The following is a 26,637-nucleotide window of genomic DNA, read 5'->3' as shown; positions in this document are numbered from 1 at the left end:
CCATATGAAGGAAAAAAAAAATAAAGAAAAGACCACCAGTATGTAAAGATGAAAATACGCTGGAAGAAATTAATTAGGAATAAGTAGAGAGGCTACAAGTATTAAAAAGATAGATCAGCAAAGACTTTGTAGTCTTTTAGGCTGAGTACTATGGGGGTAATGTGAGAACTGACCTTCTCAAGGATACAGGAGAAAAGACATACAGGTTTAAAAGAAGCAAAGTAAAGATGGTGGAAGTGAACTGCCATGTGTAATTAGTGGATTTGAGATTAAGACTGATCTATATATGGACCTAATATTAAAGTGTAATGTTTTATTTCTGTTTCAGCTAGCACACATAGGAACAGTTAGGCAGAGTGAGATCAAGGTCTGTCTAGTTTCAGCTAGACTAYAGCTGTGGTCTCAAGTCAATGTCTGGAAAGACCAAGAGCAGAATGGATATATTAAATACCCCCAGGAATTTCTTGACTTTTCATGTCGTACTTCAGTGAGCATGGGAGCATATGTAAGGCAAACCATAAGATGGAAAAAAAAGGAAATAAAGGAAATTCATGCAAATGAAGAGGAAGCATAATTATAGTTGAATTAACTGGATCACCTGGAATAGTAATGGAATACAATTCAATAATGCAAGGTGCTGCCTTGTAATTATGGACTAAGAGTAGACATTTGCATCTTAAATTAGGAGCTCATTGGTCAGGACCACCAATGAGGACCACTTGAGCATTATCTATAGAGGCTTTGCCTCACGAGTGATACAGCCACAAGAAAGACATATTGGAACAGGTTTATGGCAGAGCTTGAGGATGGAGAGGGGAATATATAATGTGCATCTTCTTGTGCTCTTAGAGTTAAACTGCTTAGAGAGCAGTTCCCTCAGTTTCTTAGAAATGGTCGGCTTTGTCAAGGCAGGAAGGCCACCAGGGATATCTTACTGGTATTTATTAGTTCTTCTGTTCATCAGAATAAATGATGTGGAAAAGGTAGGGAGTAAGCAGGTTGCGTAGTTTAAGAACATGAATACAGGAAAAAGATAAAGACTGTCTAGAAAGAATTGCAGAAATAATGTCAAATGATGGAGAAAGAAAATACTAGGAGAAATGCAGGATAGATAAATGTGGTGTACAATGGAAAAAATTAGTTCTCATTTTACATATAGAGTGAAAGATACTGAGCTGGTTATTGTGTAGGAATTAAGTGTGGGGAGTTGGAGTTCTGTGATTAACTGAGCACTGTGTTCCCAGAGGGAAAAAAAGAACAAACTCAAATACCAAACTGAAATTTGAGTGTTAGGGTTTATTGGCTAAAGAAGAGAGAACAAAACAAAAGAAAAAAACAGAACAAAAAAAAAATCACAAGCTTAATGTATAAATCCATCCTGAATAAATTTTGAACATGCAACTGTTCAAAATATGTCTGTCCCCTCTGCTACCTCAAAAAGATATAATAGAATTGGAAATGATGCAGAAAAAGGTAGCAGTAAGAAGAAACTAGATGATCAAGATTGGATCATCTGATAAAGGTAAAGATTGCAAGGACATGAGGATTTGTACAGAAGTTCTTCAGCTTTGGAAGGAGACAGTAAAAATGGTAGCAAGGGCTTTGAAATAAAAGAGAGATACGGAGAAGGTGAAACTTAAATGATCACTCACTGTTTTTACGTTGTGAGAATGAGTACTAGCAAATGAAAAGGCCAGGCAGCACACAAAAGGAAGAACTTTTTACTCAAGCTAAAGTTAAACTGTGGATTCTAGGCCACAAGATGCTGTAGATGCTAGAAGATTAGGTAGTTTCTACAGGGAACTGCACTCTGTCATGAAGTAAAAAATTGAGCCGTGCCGATCAAACACAAAGTCATMATCTCTGTTTCAGAAAGTCCTTAAACCTCCAGTTGCTGGAAGCTAGGAGGCTGCATCAGGATATTATCACCATATGCTTCCTTGGGTATTCTTCAGAAGCCATTTGCTAATGACTGCTGTSAGCAGACAGGATGCCGAGGGCAGAGGACCTTGGGCATGACCCAGTACAGCTGTTCCCGTGGTTATATATTTCAGAGTGAAGCTGGAGGAATTCTGCTTTCTTAATCCATCAGAATATATCCCCAAGAAAATACTTGCTGTCTATAAAAGCATCTGGAGGTAAACATGAGGGAAGAAGGAGAGCCATTTAAGCTAGAGGATGGTGTCTGCACCAGAATTAATGGTATAAGATGGCCAARAGTGTAAACTTAAATTGGAAATTAGATGTCGTCTCCTAACAACCAGAAAGCAGTAGGATTCTGCTAGGAGCAGGGCAAGTCAAGTGGGAATGTGCAGCTGTGTATGTATTGTCTTTCTGTCCTGAGCCTTGCATTTCGTAAATCAGCTCAATATAGCAAAATAATCCAAACTGAAGGGAATTAATTTTTCCAAGTGTTTGTGAGGCATTTCACTGGAATTTGTATTAGATCAGATCCTATTGAACAGTTTTCTGATGACCTGGGAGAAGGCACTAGTGTCATAATAATTACATTTTATGAAGCTCTTCAATTGGGGAAGTTTGCAAAATGTAGAGAAGAGCAGCTTCTAGGTTGTTTTTGGKTTTTTTTTCCCTCATAAGAAATGAGAAATAACCCCAAGTACAGGCAGACTGTACTTGGAAGAACTGTAGAAAGTGCTAGGTGGCAGCTATTGATAGAGGCCTGTAAAACAGGGTCAGTTTGTAAACTGTGTGATTGTTTCCAGRGAAGCCTTACATCAGGAGAGTGATTTATGAATTTGACATAAGCTTCAGAACTGTAAATATCAMAATATATGAGGTCAAGTTAAAACACTTTTGGATTCCTATTTACCTGAAGGATATACATCATTCAGATTTTCAAATTGTATTTCTCGGTTACTAAGACTAAAATCTTCTTGAAAATGAATAATAAAGGGTCTCTAGGGTGTCTTATAAACCCACATGACTGCAGGAATTAGGGACCAGAACATATCAGTGATCAAAGATGTTAGCCATGCATATAGAGATATCTCCTACTGCTTATGAAAAGTGTCCATGAACAAGTGCTTGCAAGCAGAATATTAGTGAAAATAAAAACAACCAAAGAGGGCTATGATCACATATGAAATGGCAAACTGCCACATAACTGGGATAATAGAAAAAAAAAAATAAAAAGTGTTGGAGGGTTTAACGAGATGTGAATCTGTGGCAATAGGGCAATTACCACTTTGTGTAAAGACACAGAATTTTTATACAGGTGTCCTTATGCGCATTCGTAATAGAGAAGTGATAGATCATCACTTGATGATTTTCAAATGAGGTATGAAGCAGGCAATTCAGATTAGGTTGTACAGCCTATTTCGGTGAATAGGAGCAAGGGTTTAGCAAATGACGGCGTATTTGCCATCCTCAGGTTCTAAACAAATAACATTTAAATTATACAATGAGGACATGCARTGAGTCTGGATACTGATTGTACTGTTTGGAGAACCACTGTAATAACTGCTTTYATGTGGGAAATTCTAGGTCAAGGGATTGGCCTCTGAGAATGTGAGATGGGCTGAAGCCATAAAAGATTTCAAACAGCAACAGAGCACCTTGTGTGGAGATGTCTTACTGATTACRGCCTTCGTCTCCTACCTGGGATACTTCACCAAGAAATACAGGCAAGATCTCATGGATGGACTCTGGAAGCCTTATTTGCACCAGCTGAAAGTAAGCCCTGCTTTCTTGGAGAAACAGTCATTACTGGTTATTACAGGGACATAAATTCTGGTGTGCACAGGAGATCTCCCAAATGAGGTGCTCCCCTTGAGCCCCTGCCATGTTGGGTTGAGAAGGAGGACATAGTCATGTTTGATTCACTGCTTGTAGTTTCTTGCTCCTTGGTAACCCTAGAAAAACTCCAGACAGTCCTTCATGCTGGACATTAGTTCTGTTCATGCTGGCTCTGCCTCTCAGTGGGTTTCTCTGCTGTCTTGCTGCTCACATTGGAGACAGGTATATTTCAAACTTGTTTAACTAAGCTTAAATAATTTTTGCCAGTTCCYGTCGTGTATCAGTAGATCCAAATACTCAGCCTCCTGCAGGATTGAGCTTTCTGTGCCTTTCTGTGCAGTATCTATAACAATACATTGTAGATCCTGATTTAAAAAAAMMAAAMMAAAMAAAAAGCCAAGAGATTGTAAATAAGGCAGCATTCAATAGACTAGGCAGTCTATTGAATGCTGCCAAAACCAGAAAGTTGAGAAAAGCAGCAAGTTCCATAGGATGGGAGAGGGGGGAAAAAAAATCTGCATTTTTTAATACTAAGCCAAGAACATAGTTTAAAAAAAAGAAATTACTACAAAATAATGGCCTGACTTGTGCTTAGAAATTTCAAGGAAGTGCCTGTTTTCCGTTCAAAAATGGAAGGCCTCTTCTCTTTAGGTAATTATTGCAGATACCTTACTGGTTGCCACGTCCAGAAATGGCCTCCCCTGTCAGAGACGTGTTTCTAGAACTGTTAATGCCACTTTGCAGTACAGTAGCAGGCGTATGAGGGTGTTAATTATATTCTTCAAAGCTGTCATTTCAAAGACTTTGTACACTTGGAAGTGTGATCTAAACTTGTTCTGTTGCGTTGAGATGGTTTGGTGCGCTTAGCACACTGGAGGCAAAAATTTTTGTGTTTTCTGTATAATTTATGTTTATTCGCAATAGCAGTGGAAGAGCTTTTAATCCTTGATCAAAACTATCCTGTAAAATGGCAAAGCACTGCTAGAGAAGACTGCTCAGTTTTTAATTACACTGAATTTTCTTGAATTGGTCTACTTGTTTGTCTTTGGAATATATATCGGATTGCTCTCACAGCTTTGTGCTGACACTCCAGGAAACGTTTCTGCTTCCCTTCCAGATCCCAATCCCTGTGACTCCGTCTTTGGACCCTCTGAGCATGCTGACAGACGATGCCGACGTAGCAGCTTGGCAGAACGAGGGCCTGCCAGCTGATCGGATGTCCACAGAAAATGCCACCATCCTCACAAACTGCGAACGCTGGCCCCTCATGGTGGATCCCCAGCTACAGGGTATTAARTGGATCAAAACCAAGTATGGGGAAGATCTCCGACTGATCCGAATTGGGCAGAAGGGGTAAATATGAGCCTTATCCCATAATAATATCTTCTCATGCCTGTCTGTCATCCTGGATGAATAGAATATGTTTGACTGCAGCCATCTGAGCAAATTACATTGAGGACAACTCTCAAATGTATTTGTACATTAGCTGTTTATTCATTACCAAAATGATAGAGATTTCTCATTAAATAGAGGGGCTGTTTAGTGCTTGGTCAAGTTACCATAGCAACTCCTCAAAAAGAGAGTRTGAAAAGAGAGATCTGCTGGGGGCTGGGCTCTGTGTAGGATTGTGGCATCGTCCCTCAGGCTCGTGCTAATGTGTTGTCACCCAACTCGGCTTCAACAAGGTAGGGGAGTAGGGCTGAGAAGCAGAGAGGGTCTCGTCTTGGCAGGTGAATTTGATCTGAGGGTCACCATGCCCTGAAGCCCAGATGGACTAAGTCAGTAATTGGGACTCGCTGCTGGCATGGAATGGACCCGTAGTCACATCCCCCTTTGGGCCTGTGCCCTGAATTTTATTGATGATACAGAGCAAAACATCTGCAACAGCTGAGAATGACACAAAAGCTGGAGAGTGCATGTAGATTTGTGGATGTTTGGCTCACTCTGTGTTGGAACACTTTCTTGGCACTGCCTTTGAGGTCGACTGCTAYCTAAATTAATGTAAAATGCTTTGAGACTCAGAAGAAAGTGCTTGATGATCCGACTGATCATCAGGGTTCACATCTTCTCAACATATTCCTCTAAAGGCCAGCTATTTGTTCTGAACTTCTTCTCTCATCTCCTTCTATAGTCACTGAGAAAATCTGGCCCTCCCAAAGAGCCATGCAGCTGAACCAGTCTTAGAAACCAAAAAAATGATGGGTTCAGATACTTCTGGAGGGTAAGAGCACCTGTCTGGCTTAGACCAGGAACCGAAGTTTTTAGCCAGGTGAATTAGTTGGGGTAATTACTGTGATAGTGTAACCATGTCTAGAGAGCATCATCACTGCCCATCCAAAGTTTTTCAGTCCTTTTTGCAGAAAAGCAAGTTATGCTAAGTGCAAAGCAGCCCTGAAGCAGAGAGCACAAGCATTTGACCATGCCCTTCCCAAGAGAAAGCATCCTGATGCAGAGCAACCTTGCTTTGAAGTTAAGCAAAGTGCAGTGGGGTCAAATTCTCTTGTAAAAGAGTCACCCCATCCTAATGTCTSAACTTGAAACTTATTATTTTGTGCAAGCTAATCTCTAGTGGCTTATCTGGCCTGTGTTGTTCATTGCTGTCCATCTTCTTGGACATTATTAGTTRTCCTTGAAAGATCTGAGATCCAACTCTTTCTTTGCTGGACAGCCAAGACTACCGGTGCTGCCTCCCACCTCACAGGCAGTATCTTGCCAACACTTCCTCTTTTGCAAGGTCTGGTGCATGTGTGGAGCTGCTGTTGCATCCTCTAATTTCTGCACGTGCTGCACTCCTTCCAGCAGAACCTCACTCCAGTGCCTCCTTACCATTTCCATAGGTATTTGGACATGATGGAACGAGCCATTGCTGCGGGAGAATTGGTTTTGATTGAAAACCTGGAGGAATTTGTGGATCCAGTTTTGGGGCCCTTACTGGGTCGAGAAACGATCAAGAAAGGAAGGTAAACTTCTGGGACACTGAATGGCATGGATGCCTCCATGCGTGCCATGCTCTTCTCTGCCCATTCCCTGGTCAATGGGTTCTTTATGCCGCTTTGTCCTCTTTCTTTGACCTCGATTTGTGGGTGTTCGTATGAGACAGCACTAACAACCTGCCTCATGGGTAATTCCATCATAAGATGCTTTTGATATAAAACTAGTTTATTTTTTCTCTTTATTATGTTGGACAGAGCAATTCAGATCTTGTGTAGAGAGAGAGATCTGCAATTCTTCCCTCTGTATAGTATCCTTGGCATCTGTAATTGGTTATCTTGATGCTAAATTTTTGCCAAAGTGTCTATTGCAAAAACATATAACTTTCAATTTTAGCAAACACTGTACCCTGTTTAGGAATACCGTTGCAGATTTAAGTATTAAGACTATTGCAAGTATTTCTCACTGTGGGGAAGCTCTTTGTGTCAGTTTGGAGGAGTTTCAGAGATGGGCAATAAGTGAGTTGACTTTTTTCTTCTTGTATGCAAGCAAAATGATTACATTTCTGGAATATGCTCAAGTAATGTCAGCAAATAAAACACTGGTCAGTGGTCTGTACTGAACTTGATTCAGAAACTCTTTTGATGTTATTTCACTGGTTTGCACATTCTGGAGTCATTGTCCTTTAGAAGGGTATATGTCTCTTAGATTTTTAAAAGTCTCTGCTGTTAATAGCTTCACAGTGAAGAGCAGCACAGCATGGGCTGACCTCTGGGACTGCAGCAGTGGCTCTCAATACAGTCCTGCTTTTGACTTTGATCATTAAAAATAAATAAATAAAAATGTCTATTAAACTCTGGATTTCATTTTCCTTAAGTTTCTCAGAAGTCATTTTCTTGTGATTGAACTCTCATAAAATATCTTAGGACACTGTAAACTTCTGGTAAAGGCAGGCTGTCCAGATTTGCTGCAATGGAAGGAATCGTGAGAAATGCAGCTGGGTCTGGCTTGCAGCCGTGAGAGTRAAGGGGAAGAAGCATTTCAAAGGGAATGATATTCCCAAATGTAAGGAATAAAAACATTTCAAAATCAAGCAGAAGTGTTATGACACTTGAGTCCCCCACTTCACTCAGACGCTTCAATTGCAGTGGAAAAACTGGATTGTTCCCTTTTGGGAGTCTGTATCTTTATTCTCAGAATTCACTCCCATGTAGCACATGTTATTTAAGAAGGGGAAAATAAGCCAAAAATATTTTTTCCTTTGACTTCATATTTTCCAGGACAAGTTAAAGCCCCTCTTCTTCGTTTTAGACCTTAGGCGTTCATTTATATAGGAAGAAGTCAGTAGTCCCATAGCTGGAGTCTCTTGAAATCAAGTCTCTGGGCACTATTTTGGAGTTCTCTTATGAGCTACTTATGTTTCATGATCTCTGTGTCTCAGTTTTTCAACTGTAAAAAATGCAATAGTGACAGATATAACCAAAAAGATACTTGATGGGTTTATGTCTGACTAGAAAATGTATTGATATTCCTGTGCTAATTCTGATCCTGTGATCTACCTGTACAGGTAGGTAATAGTGGAACTGCTTCAGGTAAGCATCACTGCAGTTTGCATGAGTACTGGCATGTGTAGAGCAGGCTTGAAGGACATTTACATCAGGACATCTCCAGTTTCTCTTTTCTGCTGGTTCCTGTGGGTTTTGCCAAACTTATGTGAACAATATTTTGGTCTTTGTGGCTCAGCCTTCCTGCTTTATGAAATACAAGCATGGTATCAGAAAAGGAAAATAGGAAGAAAATAGACTTTCCAGAGTAATCTTTTCTCCCACATATGGCTGGGAGCCACTCTTCAAAGTCAGCTTCATCTCTGAAGCCCCTGCAATCACAGAGGCAGCCTAATTGGAGTGAGCAGCTAAGGCAGTTTCTGTTGTGGCTAATTAAAATCTCAATGCCAGTTTTTTTTTTGTGTGTGTGTGTGTGTGTGTGTTTTTCCCTCCTTCCATGTTACTGCAACTTTAGAAAGCTCCATGGCCCCCATGGAGAGGCAAGGATGATCCATGCTTCAAGCTGACCACAGCATACCAGAAACTCTGAGCCTTCTCCATCAGGCAGAGCTGGAATTCAGGGGCAACACTTGGGCTATTTTATCTTAAATGTTTCAGGCAGGTCCAATTTTAAATACTCTGTGCATTAAAAATGATTTTTGTCCTGAGAATACTGTCAATCTCCTGCTAATAGATTGATTGGCTTACTGATATTTAGATAGAAATATCTTGGAAGAGATCTGCAGACATACATCTTTTAATCATTCCAGGTACATTAAGATTGGCGACAAGGAGTGTGACTTCAACCCTGCTTTCCGTCTGATTCTTCATACAAAGCTGGCAAACCCCCATTTCCAACCTGAAATGCAGGCCCAGTGCACCCTCATCAACTTCACCGTCACGCGAGATGGCTTGGAGGACCAGCTGCTCGCTGCGGTGGTGAACTTGGAAAGGCCCGACTTGGAGCAGCTCAAGGTCGGTACCTGGGAGTTTTTAAATATTTAAAAATAAGTATAATTTCATGCTCAAGGGTGCAAAAACTATTCAGGTCACCATAAAACAGGAGATTTCCCTTAGAATATATATATATAGAGATTTTTTTTTTCATGTGTCTTCTAAGTATTTTGGACTTACTTAAATTGCAACTTCAAGGGTTTTTTTTCACTAAAGCGGCCTCTTATTCCTTTCGGAAATGGAAACAGAGGTTCTCAGTATGTAATTTTTCTCTAGACTTAACAGATTTAATTTTGGAAGTAGGATTAGCCTCATTTAACTTTAGGCATTTATGCTATAGGATCCCACTGTCAACACTGTGTGACTAGAATTGATTTTTTTCTGGTGTAGTTCTTCCTCCCACTTGTTTATAACAAGCCAAAATGTTAGGTTTTTGTTTTAGTCTTGAGGCGAGTTGTCATAAGTTGCTATAAGTTGTTACAAGTATGGCTCAGTTTTAAGATAACTTTTTAAAAATAATCCTCTCTGCTAAAGGCATCTTTAGCACGGTAAAGAAATAGGTATATTACTAAATATTTACTGAGAGTGGGAATAGATTTATATCTCATGTTCAGCCAGGCCAGTCTTGTAGCAATCTCTTCACTTAATGAGGTTCTCGGGCACATTAGCTGTRAAGCCTTAATGATGCATTTAGTTTTAAAAGGATTCATGTGCTAACAAGCCAAAAGATGGTATATAAATGTGTTATGTGCTGATTTAATGAGCAAGCCCATGCCTGTCTAGCTAGGACATTGAAAGTCCCAAATCCTCTTGATTGGACAATATGTTCATCAGCAGTTTGTAGATGCTACAAACAGACACCTATATCTACTTGCTTATTCTAGATGGGGTTGTATAGGATGATTAAGTTAGTGGTGTCATTAAGTGAAGTTTAGGAGTTTGTTTCTTCCCTGATATAACATGCATGGCAAATACATTAGTTTGTCCTTAGAGTGGTTAATAACCTAATGAAAATTGATCAAACGTTATTAGTTCAAATAAAACTTATACCAAAAAGCTTCATACAGATGAAATTGTTACACGAAGATACAGTTCACTAATAACTACTAATATCCACCTTGATCTTTGAGGTTGTGCCCACCCTCCCAGCRTCCCTAAGATCTATAGCTTCAGTCTTCCCCGGGCAGAACTCGGTATGGGATGATTGCAAGTCATCAATATCCTTCTATAGGAAAACCTGGACGTCCCTGGGAAGGTCCCTTCTTCTTCGTCATTCTTGGCATCCATCTAGGGACATTACTCTATGTTTTCTTAACACGGTTCTCAAGATGGCAGTTCTGTCCCCACTGACAGAGAGTGACAATTTGAAGATCCATCAGTGAAGAAAGAGTGAACAGCGGAGAAGGTCCTGGAAAAGGCTGCAGGGTCACAGCAGTTACACATCTGAGCTGGGAAGGGGCTGGGAGTGAATCCTCGCCACACTGACCATTTCTCCATTTCTCCTCGCCACACTAACTATTTCTCCATTTCTCTTTTRTGAGGGAATGAAGATTTGAAAGCCCTCAGAGTAGTAACCTGTTTCCTGGGATTCACAGAGTTATATATCAGCTGTGAAATAAGAGATAATGAGTTCCACTGCAGAAATGAGAAATGATGACCTTGCTACTGCTGGAAACAATAGCATGATAAAGCTGCAACAGATGTAGGCTGTTGTGGGAAATACAGCATTGTACCCACTTCTGAGGGCGTGCTTCAGCAATTGTGTGGTGATTACAAGCCATTGGAACAAAAACCACACACATCCTCATTAATAACTGCAAGGCTTACTGTCCATGGTCTGGAATAATAGCTTGCTAAATGTCATTCTTGAGGCATGCTCTGCTTGAATGATGGGAACATGCACAAAATTAGCCATGTTAGTTTTCTGTTTCAAGACTTGTAAAATATTTACCACTGTGGGCAAACTCCTGTGTGTAATGCCTAAGGAATAGGTCCGTAGACGCAAGCATTTATAGCTGAAATACCAGTAAACTGCACGCTTCAGTGCACATGTTGCTGAAGATTTGGCTTGACATTAACATGAAGTGAGTGTGTGTGCAGCAAGTGTATGAAATTTCAGCCCAGATATTGAAAGATGAGTTGCTAATGAGCTGGTTAATCTGCTTGAAAACCTCTGACAACAGAACAAATACTGCCACCCCCTCCCCATCTCCCGCAATGTGTTAGGGACTGGAAGAAACACRGGGAAGTTGGACATGTCCTGTTTCTAAGGACCTTGTGGCTGCCTGGGAGGTATGGWTCCAGGTTTTCTGGAAGCTGCCTTGGGATCATTAAATCACTTGGCTTGTGACACTGATGCTACCATCTGACAGTCAACATGGCCTAAAACCTGTTTTAATTCCACTCTCTCTCCTACCTTCAGATACCAGGCTTATTTTCATAGCACTGAGAAACACTATATTGCAAATATAAGTCTTTCAGTTGTGTCTTTTAAATAAAATCTGGGGATTTAAAGCTCGGTGTGTCATACAGCAGTGTTTCACATACTAGGATGTTAGTGTTTGGATTCATTTATGTAGAGAAGTCATCCACGTTTATACATTAGCAGCATCCGAGGCAGATGCATTGCTTTGCCACAGGATGTTTTCTTTGATAATGCTAAAAACAGGCATTCAGAATAAGACCACATAATAGAATAATATAATGTACCTGCAATCCAGGAAAGATGCAGCTTCCCTGAGCAAACACAGAGAATAGGACAATCACATTTTCGCAGAAGAAATCCTGCTTTCAAGGATCTTTTTAGAAGGGAGACAGATGAGAGTCTTTAGTTCCACCRTGAACAGTGTTAATCACTGGTAGTACTGCAGAAGAGGCAGAAATAGAGCAAGTTGCTGGGAAGAAGGGAGGGAAGCCTTGCAGAATGAAAACCGGAAGAATTTGCACCATCATTCAGAAGATCTGCCCTTGAAGCAAGGCAGTTGCTGGCCTGTATCTGCTTGGCTGTCTTTTCACTGAAGTTGCAGTAGAGTGAAGGGAGTCCTTGCCTGGACAGCTTCTAGCACAGAGGGCCACTGATCCAAGAAGGATCTCAAGGCCAGAATGCAAGTGGGAGCAATCAAGTAAGATTTTGACTTTGCTTGGAGCTCTAAGCCAGCAAGAGTCTACTGTGGGTTGTGCTTAGCCCTGGACACAGGAGAACATGCTATCGCTTTTGCCACTAGCTTTTAGTCCCATGGTCTTCATTGCCAATGTGATTGAGACTGCGATGCTGGGGAAGGGCAGAGGTCTTTTCAGTGGTGGCCAGTGACAGGACAAGGGGCAACTGGTGCAAGTTGCAACACAGGAAGTTCCATGTCCATGTGAGGAAGAACTTCTTTACTGTGAGGTTGACAGAACCCCGGAACAGGCTGCCAAGGGAGGCTTTGGAGTCTCCTCTGGAGGTCTTCAAAACCCACCTGGATGCCACCCTGTGCCCCAGGCTCTGGGTGTCCCTGCTGGGGCACAGGGTTGGACTAGRTGATCTCTAGAGGTCCCTCCCAACCTTAACCATTCTGTGATTCTTTAATCCTGTCTACAGGCGGAGGTGAGGCAGACATGTTTATCCTTAGCCTTCCTGCGTAGGACCATCTAGAATGACTCAAGTCTGAAAAAATAGATGCTTCTGAGAAGAAGGCACAGGATGTGTATGAGAGGTAGTTTCCTCCTGATTCATTTCTATCATTTTAATATATTCCTAAAGAAAGGACTTATTCATCCTCACACTTTCAGGGTTTCTCTGAGTGAATGGTGAGTTGGATAGGGAGAGATTTCTGGAGCTCGGCCATATCCAGGAATCAGAGATAGCCGGAGTTGGTCTGTGAGCAATGCTGGACTGTTTCAAACAGTTAATTAGAAGCTCCTTCCCATATAGAGATGATTAATCCTCTTTTTTTTTTTTTTTTTTTTNTTTTTTTTTTTTTTTTTTTTTTTTTTTTTTTGTGGCTAAACTAAAACTTTCTGAGTTCATTATTTGCAGTCAGACCTCACAAAGCAACAGAATGGATTCAAAATCACCTTGAAAACGTTAGAGGACAACTTGCTGTCTCGACTGTCATCAGCATCTGGGAACTTCCTAGGAGACACAGCGTTGGTGGAGAACTTGGAGATCACTAAACAGACAGCTGCAGAAATTGAAGAGAAGGTAAAAAGACAAAGTGAGAGCCCAGAGAAAAGCCTGCCTGTGATGTTATCTTTAAAGATTTACTGGTGAAACATAGCTTCTTTAATATGCTCATCTCTATTTATTCTGCTGCACAAAGAGTACAAAGCAGTATAAATTGAAGCACTCTCTGTTCTGGCCATTTTCAAGCAATTTAATTCTTTTGGGCTAGTGTATGTTAAATGGCCTATTTAAGACAACGAGAAAATGGCAGTGCCTAATGCAAAGATAATAAAATTTACACACTGTATCAAGGCTGATTTAAACTATTCCAGTGTAATACAGTGGTCTTTTATTTTTTCCTTGAATTATTTCTGAATATATCACACTTCCTCAATTAAGCTTGATTTTAGTACCGACTAGGGACTGAAATCTGTTGAGTTTGGTGATCCAGAGCAAATCTGCAAAAATTTGGTATTTCCTACCCTTCAGTTCCTTAGGTTGTAAATCGGCTTTATCATTAGCTCTGTAGTGTCAGTGCTGTCACTACCCAGTCTGCCTCGCTGGCTATGCTGTGACTAGGTAAATGCAAAACATTTCTATTCTATCATTTATGGAATGCAAGAAGTGTGGCTGTGATACCAGGACCACAACTGGATCCTTCCATGGCCATCCTTGCCTGCTTCCCTTCCCAGTCCCCGCATCTTTATAGCCCAGCCCTGGGCCTTCTCCAGCATGACGACCTGTGCTGCTCAATAACGAGAATCCATATTCAACACCAGAAATAGGTGGGTGATTCATGGAGGTGCTTGTTTCTGTCTTCTGACTGTAAAGACTGCTCTCTCGCAGCTGTTGGAGCAGTTGGTCTTTCAGAAATATCAGCTTAGCCTTGGACAAGATAGGGGAAGGAGACAGCATGGAACCATGGAATGTAAAAGGGTATCTTGCCTGACTACACGGGACATATGGCCTCTATTTACTGGATGTTTCTGTTCTACAATAATGACACATCTAGAAATGCAGGAACATTTGGTATTGTGCATAGTTATAATTGTGGTACAGCTGTGAAGAAACACACATTTCTGTTTATGAATTGAGCTAGGATCTTTGCAACACCTAGCCTACAAAAATTGCCCTGGGCCTGAAACCTAATTGTAGGAACCTTTGAAGACATTCTTGGAGGGAACCTAGAGATTATGAAATAATGGATTGTCAGAATGTGCCAACAGACACAAGATATGGCTCCAGATCCCAAGATACATTGGCGGTTCATAACAGACAGAGACCTTCAGTGAAAAGACTTGCTAATRCACCAGCTAGGTATATCCTTACTAGCTCAGTTGGTGGCCTAGGGAGACTCACGTTAGGCATTTTTGTGTGGTCCGTGTCGTGCTCTGCAAGCTTGTTTGGCCTATGCTGAGCCTTTTCCTGCCATGTTCTCGTTGCATGGTTCGCTGAGCTAGCTCTATCAGCGCTGACATGTGAACACGTACCTGCTCTGCGAGACATTTCTGACTGTGCTGAGACAGAGCCTCACATAATCCCCGTGAGGCTCAAGGATGTCATTTTATGCCACTGAGGTAGGATGAAARAACAAACTTCAACAGGACAGAGATGATAATGGGGCAGTGTAACTGCCAGAAGGATTTTTACCGTATCCATCATAGCAGTTATGCAGACACCTGGCTAGCAAGGTAAAGGTGCATTAAATGTTGGGGAAGAAAAGCAGSAAATAGCTGTAAATTACCCATTCTCAGCCGTGGGATATGTGACCCGCTTCTTGTCCTGGTTTCTTGGCCARTGTTGACTCTGCACCAGGCTGCAGGCAGTCAGGGGCCTCGCTGCTCTCACCTTTCTGAAGTGAGAAAGATGGACTCAGTTTAAAAAGATGTTTTCACAGTTGTGTTGACCCTGCATTTTCCTCACAGGTCCAGGAATCCAAGGTGACAGAAACAAAGATTAATGAGGCCAGGGAGCACTACAGGCCTGCAGCAGCTCGGGCCTCCCTGCTGTACTTCACAATGAACGACCTCCGTGCTATCCACCCCATGTACCAGTTCTCTCTGAAGGTACTGTTTTCATAGGGACATCCCCGCTGCTCGTGGCTGTGCTAGCTGCACTACTTCTTTCTCTTACTAAGGCTAAAAAAAAAAGTGTTCTTGGGCTTCTTGAAGTTTTTGAAGTTTTGTTTAAAAAGGTGGTCCAAGCTAATCACTTCTGTTGCTTAGGTTTTATGGAAAAGTGTCCTCTATTTTTTTTTTTTTTTGTAATATATCCCCTCACCCATGTATTACCTGCAACATGGCCTGTGGTAGTGTTTGAAATGGAAGAAAACCTCGTCGTGTGCTTGATGCTTTCAGTGCATCAGTGGAATGCATCAGAATTTCCATCAGTAGAAGAAAGAGTGTTTCAGCAGTGTCTGAAAAGTTTAAGATCAGTCTGAACATCATAAGGAAAGGTTTCTCCATATTATAAACAAGTGTGGGCTGAGGCCTCAGCCCACACTTGTATATATACATACATATACATACATATACATACATATACACATACATATTGCCATACTGATATCTGTCTCCTCATGTCTACATTTGTCAATCATCTCTACTGTAGCTGGTCAGGTTGGAGTCAGATTAGATGAGCATTAATTAACTCTTCTTTCTTTCCCTTTGGTTTATTTCTGATAATCATTCACTTCTGCAACTGAACTAAAGTCTTGTGGAAAGTCACGGCTTGACTTAGAGCTGCATTGACATTCTTTATTGCTAAAAAACCAAGAAGCTTTTTTCTTTTTCTTTTTGCAAGGCAAAACTTTGCAAGTAGTTTATCTTTTCCATATTCACAACCTTCTTGGCCTAGCAGAACAAGATTAGCGATGGATTTAAAAGACATCCCCTGGGGAAAGCGCCAGCAAACTATATTTTTTTCTATCTAGTTTACATATTTATACACAGGGATTTTACACAGTATTTGGAGTAATGCTGTGCTCCATCAGTTAATCTTTTCTTTATATTTACATCAGTTCTGTATCTGTGATGTCATCAGAGTCATAACAACTGTGCAGGTATTTCGTAAATTCAGGAATTGCCTCCGCACTTAAAAATTATCAAAGGCCTTGATATTGAAACAGTCCTTGTTTTCCAAATAAGTCAATATTAAAACATCTTGTCACAGTCTAAACACCCTCCTCTCCAAACAAGAACACATCATTTAGAGATATATTACTACTTTATACACAAAAGGCAGATGATTCCTGCTTCTGTCACTCCAGAGTTTCCCAAGCAGCTGGAATCCGTCCTACTTTTACTGTAACTACAGTTAACTGAACTTTTCAGGTAGTCCACAATATGATGTGAACTCGAGCCCAGACTTGAGGCTAGTGTCCTTGTATGCTTGGCGTGAGAGGAAAAGCAATATGGKCATGACGTGACCCAACACTACCTCTCAGAGTGGGCTAGTGCAACCACTTATCTACAGTACAGAGGAGTCCTGATGCACAAACTCTTTCACATGCTCTTGCCACAATGTCGTGTGGCCATCAAACAGTTAAGCAAACTCATATCTTTTCTGTAAGAGTTCTTAGATTAGAAGGTCAGGTGGGCTTTATGGATGTGCTAGCAATGTGGATCCTGGCCTTCCTCTGCACAGCAGCGTTTGCTCTGTAGCACAGGGGCATCTTAGCTGTGAAGCTAAGAGATATCTATCTATCTCCTTCGGAGAACATTTCCTCTTGGAGATGATCCTGGAGATCATTTCCAAGATGACAGATTGATTTAARTGCTAATTATTGTTTTTCCTGGTGGTAGGCTGAACTGCTCAAATCACAGGGCAGCAGAGCCTAGTGGGAATCCATCAGCTTTTATGGGAATAGGGCCATGATTTTCCATGTTTCTTGACTATTTTTTAAATATCTGTGTTMTTCTTTTTTTGCTGATCTGTGTGGACTGGGCATCCATATGACAAACTGGAGGAGTTACGTCTTTGAGTGAAATACATGCTTAGTAGTACATTCATAGTTATTGTTGTTTTTTTATTTATTCATCACTTAAAAAATAAATAAAACAAAGTGCTCTCCACCAGCCAAATAACAGAATCCAACTGATTTTCTCAAGGATGTATACTGCAGTCTTAGCAGGTTCCCTCCTTCTGTGCTCTATATATAATGCCCCAAACAGTGGAGAAGTCTTGGTCCCTAAGCTGTGTCTAAGATCCTGTTGTAGTAAAAAGGTATATGATCCTTTGCCTAAATAAAATAGTACTCCTGTCCCAGTAGTCCTGTCCAGGAGAGATCCAGGGGCCTTCCTTGGTCATTATTGAAGAGTTATAGTTTTAATATTTCAATTAAAGATAGACCTTTCTGATCATCTTAGAGATTTTGGGGAATGGAGGGTTAAATGAGATGACATCCTAGTCTAGGATATCTTCCAGACAGTTTCTTAGCTTGCCAAGTGACCTGGAAAAAATAGCAGAAGCAAGAACATCATTTTGAGTGGCATCCACAAAAATGCAGACATTTCTTCTTGATATCTACGGCTCATATGCAGAGATAATTTTACCAGGGAAGTGTACTAAATATCTTTCTGGCAAGGATGCCCTTTGGAAGATTCATTCCATATACATACATAATAGATACAGGCATATCTGAGGTTTCACCTTTAATCTACCTAATTTGTATTTTGTTTGTTTTATGTTTTCCAGTTAGCATTAATAATACGTATAAATACACTGGAAATCATTTGATGAAATGTTTTTGTCTGATGAATTGTGGTGAKAGATCGTAAAACATTGTGTAAAGATGCACAGAGATGATTTTAAAATACCACACAGCTAGAAGACCAGTATAAATTAGTGTTCACAAGATTTATATATGATTCTGCAGCATATTTTAAAACAATTTAATGAAATGCAAGTTGGAAAATCCATTCTACAGTATTTAATAATGCAGGTATCAAAGCTACTTTAATTTTTGAGACATCATTCTCCTATTGTAGAATCTTGAAAATAACCCTTTGCAACAAAGCCATGCCTCAGTTGCTTGGTGGTGTTAATTTGTATTGGCCTGATTATTTTCTATTAGCTGAGTTCCATTGTACGAAGCCTTTGCATTGCTAATCAAGATTTAGGCTTGTGATTTTTTTCCCAACTGCATTTGATAATTTGCTCATGGGTTTTCTTTAGCCTGTTCTGAAAGTTTTAAAGTCTTTTCTCATTTAGATCAGAAATGTTTTTGCAAGAATCCTAAGTATCTTATATAATATTGTCTTTCTCAATGCATGAACTCATCCCTGTGTGGACTTCAGTGGTTAAGGTCACTTCCACTTATATTATCCAGGGAATAAAATACTTACTGGACTTTTTAATACTGAGGGCAACTGCTTTCATGTGTGTAATACCAGTGTTCAAAAAATGAGGTATGCTTTCCACCTGGAACACAATGTCTTTCAGCTCAAAGTTTGTACAGAACATGGACTGTAATCCTTATGTGAGGACACACCTGGCCTGAGAAAGACTACCTGTAGCCATGGTCTCTTAATTCAGTTAACCTGCTTCTACAACACCTTCCCTGTCCCAAGCAAGGACAGTGTCATGGAGAATACCATCATTGCTTGGCTCTGTACTCATTGAAAAGCAGCTCAAAGCTAAGGTCTGGTCTCCAGAGCTATTGTCTTGTTGCCTGGAGTTGCTGGTTCATGCTGCTTGGCATTTGGGGTTGCTTATGACCAGAGAGATAAAATATATGAGTTGGCTTCATTTTGTGCAACATTGCAGGTAATACCTCCAAGCATGAAAAGATCAGCTAGAAAATATCCATGTTTATCTGTGTCTGCCCAACTAGGCATTCAGCGCTGTGTTTCGGAAAGCCATTGAGAAGGCGCCTCCAGACGAGAACCTCCAAGCACGAGTGCTGAACCTCCTCGACAGCATTACCTACTCTGTGTTCCAGTACACATCTCGGGGTCTGTTTGAATGTGATAAATTGACCTACACAGCTCAAGTTACCTTTCAGGTAAACACTGTCCTTTTGTGCGATTTGTGTGCAATGATTTATTGTACAGGCAAAGGTATCATCACACAGAGGAAGGCCAAATTGTCACAACTGTGTCTTTGGCATCAGAGCAGCTGAAACAAGGGCTTTGGACTGATTTTCTTCTCTGTCTCTTTTGCTAATAGTCATGGAAGCTGTTTTCCTAAACTGGCAAACAATTGTTTTAGCATAGTAATACCTGCATGCAAGAGCTAAAGATGAGAAAAGGAAGCAAATTCCCTGACGTGCATAATACAGAAATGAACCAAGTTTAACTGCACAAACATTGTGCAGGTTTAATTAACCTTAATCCAGTGCTTGACCTGATTTTTTTTAACTCTTTGCAAAATCTGGAAGACACCAGGACAAGTAAACATGTAACTCTAACATGTATTTTTAGTTAATATTTTTTTTCTCCATATAGAGGTCAACTTACATTTTGTAGAGTCACTCCTAATTCTGACCTATAAGAAATCTACACATTCTCATATATTTGTCTAAGTAAAACATACAAGTACTACACACTGTAGTTGAAAATATACATAATACATTGAAAATAATTAATGGATCATTTTAAGCTTTCAGGAGAACAACTTCAACAATTCCAGCGAGTGGTGGGAGCTAGGTGATGAGTCACAGGATTCTGCTGTTGATCCGAGTAGCTCATTGCCATCGTTTAGAAGCCATTGCCCCCTAGGCAATAGTGAGTTGTAGTCAAGATGTTGTAACAGGGAGATGAGAAAAGAGCATGGCTCTTTTCTTCTCCCAGAAATTATATTGAGATTTTGAATGTCTGGCAGTGCATTTGGTGCAGTGCCACCAGCTGGACTCATAAGCACATAYAGCTTTCCAGAATTATCTCAGATTTCCATTTGGTTTTGCAGAATTATTTTGGAAAGAACTCTGAAGTCTTACTCCATATGGCCCCCAGAGCYACCAGTGGTTAATAGATGAATGGTCTAGTCGCTCTCCAGAGATGCCAGGGACCTCAAAGACCTTGGTGCATATACTGTGTGCTTTTCTAACACACTCATTACATCTTTGGTTACTTTCCAACCTGAACAAGATAGTGAGAGATGGGCAAGACCTTTGCACCATACCTTGCAGATGTTTGCTCTGTCTTTTTTCAGTAACAATATTCGGCCTTTAGCTGCAGACATCAAATACAGGGAACACAGCACATCTTTCAGACTGTGATTTGAGCCTACATCACAGCCTTTGCCATGCAGTTATCCAAAATTTTGTCCCTGTCATTTTGCCACTCTCCATATTTGTTCCAGATGCTGTTTTGGGGAGACTCAAATCACCTGCATGGTGTATTTCACCAGATGCTTCAAGCATAGGACACTGTATACATTTTAGGCACGCATTCAGTCACTATGTAATTTGAGTACGTAACCTGCTGGTGTATACTGCTGCTTTGTACCTTGGCTGCTCAAGGATATCATGTCTGTTTGAAATTACAGATACTTCTAATGAATAAAGAAATCAACACAGCAGAGCTGGATTTTCTACTAAGATATCCAGCACAAACTGGAGTCACAAGCCCAGTGGAGTTCCTGTCTCATCACTCCTGGGGAGGAATCAAGGTACCTGTTTCACTTGAACTACGTGACAGTAGCTTCCCTGATCGCCTCTAGGACCATAATTCCCTSACCTTGGATCAATTCTTATGGCATTCCATGAGTAAAGTAAAGTTCATAAATGAGAAGTGGCACAAAAATGCTACAGAAATAGTGTGTTCTATAGAAACCAGAACAGGGAGTACAGACTGCTTTGTTGGCTCTTTGTGGTTGTACCTCTGATGATCTCTGTGTTATTGAGAAGGTCCTTTTTCTGTTTGAGATTTAGGTTTCTCTTCCTATAAAGCAAGAATGAGAATATCATCTGGATTTTGTGGTTACACACTATAGAGAKTATTGAAATCTTTGTTGTTTGGGAGATGAGAAGATTAGGTAATGCAAATGTGACCATCTCTTTTAGAGGCAAAAGACCCGTGGGGGATAGAGCAGTGCCAGCTCACAGACCTTCTGCAAACACATGCTGGTGTGGTAATGGAGAGGTCTAAGAGCTGCCATGTGTTGTGGAGGGAGCTGAGGAAGAGATACAAGTCATCTCAGCTTTGTGCTTATTTGTCAACAAGTACCAAATGTGCTGGATTGGACCTAGTTCCGCAGAGTATGAGTAGTTTTCCGGAGGGGTTATAATCATTCTTTAAGTTACACGTGTTTGGTTGCACCTCATTGGATCTGAGACTGTATCCTTGTGTTATTGTGCCTTCTGATGAGTCTCTGACACCTGCTGTGATGTAAGAATCTGTTTTATTTATAGCCATTCTGCCTTCCTGTCCTTTTTTCTCCGATGCTGTAAAGTATGGAGCTGAGACATCCTGTTTTGATTGGGATAGCTCTCAGATGCTCATCTGGTACATGCCTTTTTTTCCCCCTTTACTGCATTCCTTTTTGCACACCCATTTAGGGTGTGTAAAACACACATGGGTGTGCACGCACCCATTTAGGGTGGTGATCAGTGGTGCAGAGTCCAGTTGGAGGCCTGTAGTAGCAGTGTTCCCCAGGGGTCATTCCTGGGTCCGGTCCTGTTCAATTTATTCAGCGACCTGGATAAAGGCACAGAAGAGCGCTCCCTCAGCAAGTTTGCTGATGATACCAAACTGGGAGGAATATCTGATAGCCCTGAGGGCTGTGCTGCCATCCAGAGGGACCTGGACAGACTGGACAACTGGGYGGTGAGAAATCTCACGAAGTTCAGCAAGGGCAAGTGCAAGGTCCTGCACTTGGGAAGGAATAACCCCAGACACCAGTACAGGCTGGGACTGACCTGCTGGAGAGCAGCTCTGTAGGGAGGGACCTGAGTGTCATGGTGAACGACAAGCTGACCAGGAGGCAGCAGTGTGCCCTGGTGGCCAAGAAGACTAATGGGATCCTGGGGTGCATTAAGAAGAGCRTCTCTAGCAGGTCGAGGGAGGTGATCGTCCCCCTCTACAGCCCTAGTGAGRCCACATCTGGAGACTGTGTTGAGTTCTGGGCTCCCCAGTACAAGAGGGCTGTGGAGCTGCTGGAGAGAGTCCAGCGCAGGGCTATGAGGATGATCAGAGGCCTGGAACATSTGCCCTGTGAGCAAAGGCTGAGGGAGCTGGGGYTGTTCAGCCTGGAGAAGAGGAGGCTGAGGGGGGAATCTGATTAAGTTTATAGAAATACCTGAAGGGAAGGAGTGAGGAGGATGGGCCAGCCTCTTCAGTGGTGGCCACTGATAGAACTGGAGGGAAAGGCCACGAAACTGAAGTTCCACAGGAACTTAAGGAGAAAAATCTTAACAGTGAGGGTAACAGAACACTGGAACAGGCTGCCTAGAGAAGTTGTGGAGTCTCCTCCTTTGGAGATCTTTAAAACCCATTTGGATGCAGCCCTGTGCCACGTGCTCTGGGTGACCCTGCATGTGCAAGGGGATTGGACTGGGTGACCTCTGGAGGTCCCTTCCAATCTTAAGGATTCTATGGTTCTGTGATTCTGTGATTATCTCATTGGAGCTCTAAAGGTGACAATGGCATCCTTGAACACAATCTTCATCCGTTTTGTCTCTTGAGTGTCCCCGCTTCATCCCCACTGCACTCCACTATAYCTTGTACATCTGGAACATACAGTGTTCAGTATCTATCATGCAATTGGAGACTTATCCAGAGGTAAACGTAAAGTGAGTGTGAACATACCAATGGACTGTCATCTGAACTTGCTCAATGATTATCAACGTTTTTTGAGATGAGCACATCCAATTCCACTTATCTTGCACAGTCTTTCTGGGGTTTGTGAMTGTTGAGATGAAAACTGTGCAATGCCATGAATAGACTAGTTTGCATAACCTTTTGCTGAGGTGGTGAGATGTCAGGGCATAAATATGTCCAAGTGTGCTCCAGCCATGAGGAATCTCTAGCCACACTGTGCATCTGCTGTCACTGTGAACTGCTCATTTTGAAGAATTGCAGTCACTGGTCAATAACGTGCTCTAATATGCAATTTTTCAGCATTTTCAAATAGTGAGCACTTTATTATCAGATACTAAATACTATTCAGATTGTCTTTCATGATGATTGTTTATAGTATTGATTCAGCTATAAATCATATGTCTAGTGTCAACTTTATTAATGTTTGTGTTCCATTAATATGTGTTGGTATATTAGCCTTGGAGTTTTTGGCAACTCCAGTTACTTGAGGCATGGTTTTAGTACAATCACATTTTGTCACAAATGGCTATAATTAGGTTAATTAGTCATGGCTTCTATGCAGCTTATTAGCAGGCTAAAATCTCCTTTTCTTTCATCAGGAAGATTAAGTGCTGTAATAAATTGTTTCTTCAACAAAGCTTGAACAAAGTACTTTCCAGATTCATATTTCAAATTCTAAGTGGAATTTAGTATTCTGTCTAATTTTTCATAGGAACATTGAAATCCTTCTTCACAAAGAGCTGCACTTGCCAGGGATTTCAGGCCAAGATAGCTGTTCCAAGAGAAATCCAATATTGATATTTCTGGCCCATTCTCTGCCTCCCATTTTGAGCACATTAACTTCAGTGAAAACCTCATTAGATGTTGAGGACACTGGGCGTACAAATAGCCTTATATGACTTGGCTTATTATTTATTACTGTTAGCTGATTAATAATGCACTCATGCTAATAATTCTTTGCAGTGGTGCAACTGTTTTCAGCCCGTAGTGCATCTGACATACATTGAGGATTTAGTCTTCCAGCTTCTTCTAAGTTCAGCAAAGAGCTTCACAGAGGCACAAATGTGTCGTTTGTGCTAGGGGAGCTCAGTGTTTACTACTGCATGAAGAAACTCATGTACCTCTCTACAAGGGCACAGCTTGCAGGGAAAGCTAATATCTTTTATTAGATCTCTTGATATACCTGGGAAAAAATGGGCAAGTTTCAGGCTTATAAGTACTTAAGTCTCAAGCACGAACTGAATTTAAGTTAGGTACGAGTTGAGAAGAAACGGCTCTGAGCTTAACTTGATTCTTTTCATCACTGAGCCAGTATGAGAGAAAAGGTAATAGCAGTAGAGTCACTTTAGAGGCACATCTGTTAACTCTAATCCAAGGGGAAATCTTAGCCAAGGACACAGTCATTAGCCTCAGTGCAAATACTGCCTCTGGGTCATTGAGGGGTTAGTTAAAAGCGGGAAGGGGAGAAAATTATAACATTTAACAAATCTGGTGTCTTTGCCGAGTCCCTTGCTTTAGTGTTCAATATAGCTGGTCGTATCTGCTCTAAGGCTTGTCCAGTGCAGGTATTTAATAGGAGTCTCTTGAGAAGGCAAAAGTATTGTTTAGTTTTAATGAGGTTTTCTGTCTTTTTTCAATTTCTTTTATAGCACATTATAATTTCTTCACCCTCAGTGTTCCCAGTGCTTCGCTTTAAAGTTTTTATTTCTGTTGGTACTTCTAAAAAMGAGCTTTTTGTGCGCAGGCAAGTTTGTCCATTTTTCCTAAGACTTCATATTAGACCACAATTACATAGTGAAGGCCACCACATGCAATCAGCGACTTGAATATTTTTGTTACAAGACTGAATTTACCACTCTAACTGTAACCAACTGCAACCATGTAGCTGCTTTCTTCTGTAGGCCTTTCCCTATCTTTTCTTCCTTCCCTTATTCCTTCCTTCTATCCAAGGTGAAACCCAGTCTGCTTGTTACTCTTCGGTTATCCAAAGGATTAGGACATTTTATGTCATCTGACATGAGCTAGTGAGAGCTCATGTCGTGATTCTGCTCTGAACATGGGTATAGAAATGGTATCATCAGGTTTGATGTCCATTGGGTTGTACAGGCTGCATCTCGTCTAGTAAATAAAACAGGCCAGCACTGCTTTTGTGGCCCTGGCAGCAAGTGATATGGAACAGCTTGACTCCATATAGCTAAATTCCTCTTGGTCCTCTTGGTTGGTTCCACCAGCCCCTAGCTGGTGTCCAGACTTTGTGTGTGAGCTCACTAGATGGCCAAGAGCAAGTGTGATCCAGGGACTGTGCTAGCAAGCAATGTGGATCATGGTGAGTCAGAGTCTGAAGCCATGTTCTAGACCTCCTCAGTAGACCCAGATTCAGATCAGATCATTAGGTGAGGGTTTTTCTCACTTTAGCCCTGAGTTAATGTAATCTCTCCGTTAGAAAGGCTCATCAGCTAGGTAAACCCAGGCAAAACTATCCCTTTTCTGATATTGCTGGAGGACCCCAGGCCRCTAAGCCTGACTCGAGATTGCATGCATAGATTTCCCTGTGCCCCAGTTATCTCCTGCTCAGTTCTCCCACGCTTTGTTCTTCTCTGGCCCATGCACGTTGGAGAACCACCTCCACGTTGCCCGTTGGTCCTCGGCCTGCGGCAGAGCTGCAGTTGCTCCTTAGCTGTGAGTGCAGCTGCCTCCTTCCTTCATTTCCGCACCTCAGCAGTGTGCTCTCATGAGCTTGATAAAGGCAATTCTCCATCTCCTTTGTGCAGATACACATTTCCCAAGTCTGATTTTGCTTTGTGGTGTTTTCCGCAGTGCCTCTTTATTGCTGAATGCAGATGTGTCCCCTAGGATAAGTGAAGCTAGTTAATATACAGCAAGAATACACCTGGCCAACTTGGATTACTCCTTCATCCCAATCATTTCCCTCATCTTTTTCTGAAGAGGAAGAATTTTCATTATGTAGATATGAAAACGCTACTGAAAGGGTATTGTTTAATAAATGTGAAGTTGAATAATGTGCTCTAAATACTGAATTCAGCTTTCAAGGAGGAGAACAGCAGTAGACAAAGTAGTATATTAACTCCATATTTATAATTTTGCAGAATGCAAATGATAAGATTATGTATGTGGCTTATGAGATAAAATACCAAATAATATATTTTACATTTAAGAAAACTGGATTTTCTTGACAAAGGGATAGAAAACTCTCTTCTAGCTCTCCTTTTATACACTTTTCAGGCACTTATTTTTTACATTTTTGACAAAGATTAATTATGACATGATCTGATGCATATATTGCATTCTTTGCCCATCAGCAAGGCCTTTTGATCAGGCTGGTCAGGTATAAAAGATTTGCAGCTCACTGCTTTCTGTATACATTAAAAATTATTATTATACCAGAACATTACAGTCTTAATTAAATCTCTTCCATTAACTCTCTTCTTTAGTTGTATAACCTTTTAGAGCATCTTTGATAGGAAACATTGATTATGACACTCTGAACTAACTTTATCTGTTCAAATCTAGAAGTTTCCTGAGGACA

The 26,637-nt window shown here is 41.1% G+C and overlaps 1 protein-coding gene across 1 annotated transcript in view; it reads left to right on the top strand.

Moving 5' to 3' along the window:
* DNAH9 (dynein axonemal heavy chain 9) overlaps window positions 1-26,637 on the top strand; it is a 155,076-nt gene that overhangs the window by 91,148 nt on the left and 37,291 nt on the right. Inside the window, exons 53-60 of the mRNA XM_026051405.1 lie at window positions 3,505-3,693; window positions 4,874-5,109; window positions 6,594-6,716; window positions 9,002-9,206; window positions 13,204-13,368; window positions 15,255-15,395; window positions 19,163-19,333; window positions 20,818-20,940. Coding sequence (XP_025907190.1) covers window positions 3,505-3,693; window positions 4,874-5,109; window positions 6,594-6,716; window positions 9,002-9,206; window positions 13,204-13,368; window positions 15,255-15,395; window positions 19,163-19,333; window positions 20,818-20,940 — 1,353 coding nt within the window. The remainder of the gene's footprint in view (window positions 1-3,504; window positions 3,694-4,873; window positions 5,110-6,593; window positions 6,717-9,001; window positions 9,207-13,203; window positions 13,369-15,254; window positions 15,396-19,162; window positions 19,334-20,817; window positions 20,941-26,637) is intronic.

The sequence above is a fragment of the Nothoprocta perdicaria genome, unplaced genomic scaffold (genome assembly GCF_003342845.1).
Source record: "Nothoprocta perdicaria isolate Ctin4 unplaced genomic scaffold, notPer1 scaffold_75, whole genome shotgun sequence".
NCBI classification, from domain to species: Eukaryota; Metazoa; Chordata; class Aves; order Tinamiformes; family Tinamidae; genus Nothoprocta; species Nothoprocta perdicaria.
This window is presented reverse-complemented; position numbering and strand designations above follow the sequence as displayed.